This window comes from Sphaeramia orbicularis, chromosome 12 (assembly GCF_902148855.1).
Source record: "Sphaeramia orbicularis chromosome 12, fSphaOr1.1, whole genome shotgun sequence".
NCBI classification, from domain to species: Eukaryota; Metazoa; Chordata; class Actinopteri; order Kurtiformes; family Apogonidae; genus Sphaeramia; species Sphaeramia orbicularis.
Genome location: NC_043968.1, coordinates 60,249,248 through 60,255,968, shown reverse-complemented (window position 1 = coordinate 60,255,968; position 6,721 = coordinate 60,249,248). Strand labels below are relative to the sequence as shown.

Here is a 6,721-nt window from a genome sequence, read left to right as displayed (position 1 = left end):
CTAAATGCCACAGATTGTCAAAATGTGACAGTTTGCTGCCATTTCCTTATGGCTGCAACTTACTTTTGTTGTTGATTTATCTGTTAACTATTTCATTGATAAATTAATTAATGTTTTTTTCTAAAGCATGGGAGAATATGTGGAAAAATTGGTGAATAGATTAAATACAGGGTTAATCAAAAAGAATGAACCGATTTCATTACACAATATATTAATAAGGAAAAGCAATAGAAAACTCCACCTAAGTCACAAGTATTCTACTCACAATCAACTTTTATTTCCTGTCTTACAAGTGTTCAATGTGGCCACCACCTGCAGCATGGACAAAATTAATGCAATAAGAGAATTCCTCCCAGATGCGTATCAGCATATCACGATTCACTGAGTTGATATCCACATGTTAACGCAACTACAGCGCCCCTGTGGCAGTAGGGGTGTGCCAAAAAATTGATTCATATAAAAGTCGCGATTCTCATTTACTATGATTCAGAATCGATTTAAAATGTCCCAAAATCGATTTAAAAAAAATAAAACCAATCTGCTGGCAGTCTGCCTCTGTTTTCTACGCAGGACGTCCTGACGTCATCATGCAGCCGGTTCTGGAACATACATATGCACGGTAAGGACCAAAACAAAGGAAACTAATGGAGGCGGTAGGGTTGGCAATTAGCGGCTAGCACGATAAGCAGTTAGGGTTAGCGATTAGCATGATTAGCTAGCGCACTGACACACCATCAAATGGTGTTAAATAACACGCGAAAGGATGAAAATGCGTATGTATAGCATGCTAAATGCAATAACCTGGCATCACATACAACGCGATTTCATGTGATCAGTCTGTCAGCAGGCATCACCCAGAGCTTAAGGACACAGTACAAAATCTACCACCAGTGGTAAACCAATGCACACTGCTGTGCCTCATCAAACTCCCTGCCAAGCATGGACAAATGTTTAAAACTTAATAAATGTGAAAAAGACATTTTAACTCTTTCAGTGCCATGGGCCGATTAAATCGGCTTTACGAATACAACCTTTAAAGTGCCGCAGGCCGATCAGATCGGCTTTGGAGAACACGCCGGATGTTACCGAGCGGTTTCCTGCAGGATTCTTCGAATATTATAAGAACGACGCGAAATACTGAAAAATTCTGTGGCACTTTTAAGGCTTTTAAGGCTTATTAGCCCCTTAACTGTCTGGCACCGAAAGAGTTAATGTCTGCATTTTTCATTCTGTCTTGCAAAGCAGACTGGAGTAGATCAAGAGCATCCTTTGCACACCTATAGACTGAAGCAGAAATCATTAAGAATCAAATTGTTTTGAATCAAACTGTTTTGAATCGAAAATTGATTTTGGATCGAATCGTAGCCCCAAAAATTGGAATTGAATCGTGAGATAGTAAAAGATTTCCACCCTTATGTGGCAGACACTCAAAACTTAGAAAACGCTTATTTTAAATGGTCACTGACTCATTCCATGACCATGCTTGAGAACTGAAGCAATGCGTCATGAAATTAGTTTATTCTTTATGAATATCCCTGTACATTGATTAGTGTTTCCCAGATGCCAAAATGTTGTATTTGCTCTGGAACCCCCAAATATATTCAGTTTACTCTCACGAAGGAGTCAAAATCCTGAAAATATTTAGGCCTAAGTTTAAGAAGCACGAGTTACAGAATTTAGATTTTTCAGAATTACTCAACCCTTAACCCAACTACCAAAATATTTAGCAATTCATGGAATAGTTGATACATTTATTCAGTTTGTTGCCTCGAGTTATGATCAACATTTTAGTTAGGGTTTTGTTCAAGTAAAACATTTGACCGACATCACCCTTGGAAATTACACAAGTTATTACATTATTTTAAGGTAACAAACAATCAAAAAATTAGCCAACACATTATAGATACTGTAAATGATTACCAGCTCAACTTTATTTTAGTTTGACCTGTTCAGTTTGTATTTTCTGTGGAGATTTCCAAGTAATTTAAGCTTTGCCAATCACCATTTATTATATATTTATGATCCTCTGAATTTTGCACTTTTTGGGGAAAATTAGACATTTTCCTATATTTAATTGACTGATTGTGCACATGTTCATAAAAGCTCAGGGTAAATTCAAAGAGTATTATAACAAAACAGAGAAACCTGAGGGAAAAAGTGACTTTTTCCAACAAAATATACCATTAATTTAAAGCTAAAACAAGCATCTATAACAACTGTCATTTGTCAACCTCCATGGGTTTTACTGATTAATCAATGTTGTAGAAGATGACGGTGTTTCTACGTTCCCAACGGAGCCTCTGAACGTCCAAATCAGACACATCTGATGCCACTGAAAAGCTAAAAAAGAGGATTTTACTTCAATTATTTCGACGCAATGATAGGATGTGAAATTCAGAAATGAGGAAAAGCTTTAGACCAGTAGATACTTTTGGTCAAAGGTTTCAGCTGAACTAGAACCAACCAGGACATCAGTTTTAAAGTAATGTTCAGATAAAAACATTATATACTATAGGAAATTACCGGTATGCTCCTTCGATATGATGCATCAACAGGCAATGCAACCTGTACGTTAACACAAACCTCTAGTCATCAGTAGCTGTGTTTACATCAAGCTGCTCAGTCTGTGCATAAAAATCTTGAGTGGAAATGCTGTCAAATTAGCATACCAATAAAAAGGTAAATGCAAATAAGTGCACTGGACACAGATTTGGTGATTTAGAGTATCTGCATGAGTGGACCAATGAGCAGAGTTCAGACAAATAAATAAATACATAAAAAATGGGAACTGCAACCAAACCAAACATGGGACACAGGCTTTGAAAAGATGTGGAAGTGTTTGAGATGTTAAATGATCTGGTTTTGTTTGGTCCAATTTCAGTTGTTTTTTGTTTTTTTTTACAAAATACTTCTTACATCTATCTGCTCCTAAATGAACAGCTCAAATACTATAATACTGTTAGAAATACTACATCTATCTGGCAAATTTTTAACCAACTTTACATTTTTTCTGAAAATCAAAAACCTGACTGATGAGATGCATTTTTAATTTTTATTTCTACTAAAGCCATTGTGAACTAAATGTTTAACCTAAAAGCCAGAGTACAGGGTGTTTACAGTTATCAGGCATATGCTTTTTTTCTCCAGACATTGTTCCTCTAATTAAATACATTTTGTACCAATCGTGGTTTTCTTCAAACATTTACAGGTTAAGATTAGAGGTATATGTTAATCTACATTAAGCCAATAAGTAAAACAAAAGGCAGAATTAGGTTCAGTGGTAGGTTTTGCACTTAATGAAATATTTGTGGTAACTAAGACTAAAATTTAATCAACTGAATGCAAGATCTTTTGAGACTTTGTAAAGAACGTGCAGACACCCTTGTGTAGTAGTTATGGCAATAGTCAGTGAAAACAGTTGCATAATACTGTAACTTGTGTGACTCAGGAAGAGCTGTGTGTCAACTGTGAGAAAGTAACCCTGATGATGCCATTAGGATTAGCATTTAGCATTTAGCAAAGGAGGCTTTAAAAAGTTGCATTATGGTAAAGGTAGGATCCAGTCTTGCTTTAACGTGATCTAAAAACATGTCAGGGGCTTCTACCAATTTCATTTTAGATATTCTTGATAAAAATCTGCCTCGCGAGAGCTCAATTTTGTGGAAATTTCTTGCCAAATATCTGCACTTACCCTTTAAATGTGTAACATAACTCAAACTCCTTATCAGTCCTACAAGGTTGCCATAGTTTTCTGCACCCCTAGAATGGTTCTGAGTCCAGTTTTGGACAAAGATAACTAGGGATTTTGATTTAAGATCAGTAGGGCAGCACAATTAACTGAACCGTATTATCAGCCTGTACAACAATGTAACGTCAAATCGCTTAAAGTTAAAGGTCTGAATTTAAGAGGTGTTAACGTGTTCTACAATCAGGACAAGCTCTCATATTAAAAAAAATTATTTGGATTGAGCGACAGTGAGAGGCAGCACTGAGAGACAGGTACTAAAAATGCCAAATTAAAGTCAAATATCTTGCATTTCTTGAGTAATCTGTGCATTTTCCTTGATAAATCGCGCACAATCATCACAAAACGTACTGTCTTAAGTAACGGTCAAGACCACAACTGTGGCAATGTGACTATACTGCCTGTACGCTGTCCGATTTATTTCTTATCATTAGTGTAAAACTTCCTGCTTCCAATGCAACAAATAGCTTGAGTCAGACTCGAATTTACGGAAGAACCTGTGGCTGTGGGGAGGAGATATCGGACTAATCTTCTGTAATAAAACTTATCTAAACCACAAAGGCTTTGTCTGAAACAAAAGTGTTCCATAGAAAAGACAGAACAGTATGTAAATTCTGCAAATGCAACATTTACTGAGACGCCCGAAGCCATGTCAGACTTTTATCAGCAATCAAGAATCATAAAGAAGTGTACTGTAAATGATGTGTGTCTGTACTGAAACGCTTCAGAAATCTGTCCACACTAAACCACAGATTGGGTGGATAATATCTGGACATATTAGCCACCTACTCCATATAAATATAGCACATTTCAGGGCGTTTGGTTCATTTGTGGCCTAGGTAGGTAAATTAGCATCTATTTATGAACGGTACTGTAATTAGCTTTGTGAGATGTTGAAGGGACAGACCGTGTGACAAACCGTGGTCCCTTCGTACCATTTTGACATGTGATGTTACCTGAGGTTCATTCAAACACTCTTTCTCAAACTCTGTTGCCATGTCATTGCTGTTTTCACGTCTTGGTCTTGAAAACAACGGTAATGTTGAACATCTACCTGTCTGTCAGTGAGTGTCATCCATCATAGAAGCTCATGGTTAATGTCTGCACAATCCTTTTACATAAATAATTTAACCCCATCTCTGAATGATACTGATCAAATGGGTGAACTAGAGTCAAATTGATATGTTAATATATGAGGAACACTTGGCAAATATCTAGATCACAGGTGTCAAACATGCAGCCCGGGGGCCAAATCCGGCCCACCAGAGGGTCCAATCCAGCCCGTGGGATGAATTTGTGAAATGCAAAAATGACACTGAAGGTATTAACAAATAATGGTGTCAAAACCATTTTAATTCAGGTTCCACATCCAATCCACTTAGCTTTCAAGTGGGTCAGAACCAGCAAAATATTATCATAATAACCTATAAATAATAACAATCTCACATTTTCTCTTTATTTTTTTTGGTGTAAAAAAGTAAAATGACATGAAAATGTTTACATTACCAAACTATACTTTTACAAAAAATGTGAATAACCTGTGCAAATATGAACAAACGGAAATGTCTTAAGAAAAGTAAATGCAATTTTACCAATATTCCGCCTGTTACTAAATGTTTTGTGTGATTGTAATGCACATGTGTAAATGATAAACTGATAAACCGAGGCAGAATATTGTTAAAATTTACCTTGTTTTTCTTAAGACAATTCAAGTTGTTCATGTTATTCAGATTTTTAAGTAAACTTTGTGGATGTAAACCTGATCATAATAGAATTTTACTTTTTTCACAGTTATCATGTTACTGGTTCGGCCCACTGGAGATCCAATTGGGCTGAATGTGGCCCCTGAAAGACAATGAGTTTGACACCCCTGATCTAGATTAAACTCCCTCAGAAGACTGTCTGTGAGTGACAGGTCAGTCTGAGTTTCCACGTCATGTGCGTGGATGGACATGACATGAGTCCAGTGGAGCCGTGGGTCCTGTGTTGTGGCAGAGCTGTAGTGTTGTGCTGCCTGTGTGTGTGTGTGTGTGTGTGTGTCCTGTTGTCATGGTCCAAGCACTGAGGCCTCTGACCTGCACACCGACCTGAGACACAGTTCCAGGCTAGGCTACATGCCCGGTGTGCACTGGATGATGAGGACACAGCCCGGCTCACGGTCCCCAGTGGGTGCGTGTGTCTGTGGACGTGGGGGGGCCGGGGTTGTGCAGGCTGGAACCCCAGTAAAAGTAGCCCGTGTAGCTAAAACTGCACCTCAAAAGACACCAGCACGACTTGGGTTAGCAGCCACCTCCATCCTCCTCCTCCTCCTCCTCCTCCCCCTCCTCCCCCTCCTTCTCCTCCTCTGTGTGAGGTTCAGGGCGCCCGGCGGTGCGTTCGGATGCAGCTCGGGGCGCATTAACGCCACTCGGAGCCATTAGCGGCGGCGGAGTTGCGCGTCTTTGTTGTGTCAACAGCGGTGTGTGTGCCGTGTTAGCGCACCGGGCTGCAACTGCGGCGAGCCTGGAAAACCAAGCCAGGAGCCAGTGGAATAAAGCAGGCCCGAAATAAACACAGGCTCCGCCGAATGAAAGCATCCCCTCCTGCTCCTGCTCCTGCTCTGTCGCAGACGCATTTTGGTGCTGGCGCAAACCCGGGGGTTGGGGAAGCTCCGACCGAACGCTTTACATTCGCATCGTCCGCCTCCTTCCCCACATCCCCCACGATCCGTGTGTCGCTGCCGGTGTTTCCCGAAGATTCACATCCTATTACCTCCGCTCGGAGCCCGTGTCCCCTGCCCAGCTTTAGACCCGACACACGCCGCCGTTTGCGCCTACCTCCTCATCCTGCGGACCTCCGGGGATCCCCGCCGTGCACGACGAGTCCAGCCCGGCGCCCAGCTCCTCCAGGCCCCGCTCCGTGCCCGGCTCCCGTTCCGCGGTGTCTCCGTTAAAGACGGGCGGTGGAGATTCGGCGCTGCTCAACGCCGCCATTTTA

The 6,721-nt window shown here is 40.5% G+C and overlaps 1 protein-coding gene across 1 annotated transcript in view; it reads right to left on the bottom strand.

Annotated features, from left to right (window-relative positions):
• The window catches only part of braf (B-Raf proto-oncogene, serine/threonine kinase), a 50,471-nt gene extending 43,750 nt beyond the window's left edge, over window positions 1-6,721 (bottom strand). Inside the window, 1 exon segment of the mRNA XM_030149039.1 lies at window positions 6,562-6,721. Within this exon segment, the coding sequence (XP_030004899.1) occupies window positions 6,562-6,717 (156 nt within the window). The 5' untranslated portion in view covers window positions 6,718-6,721.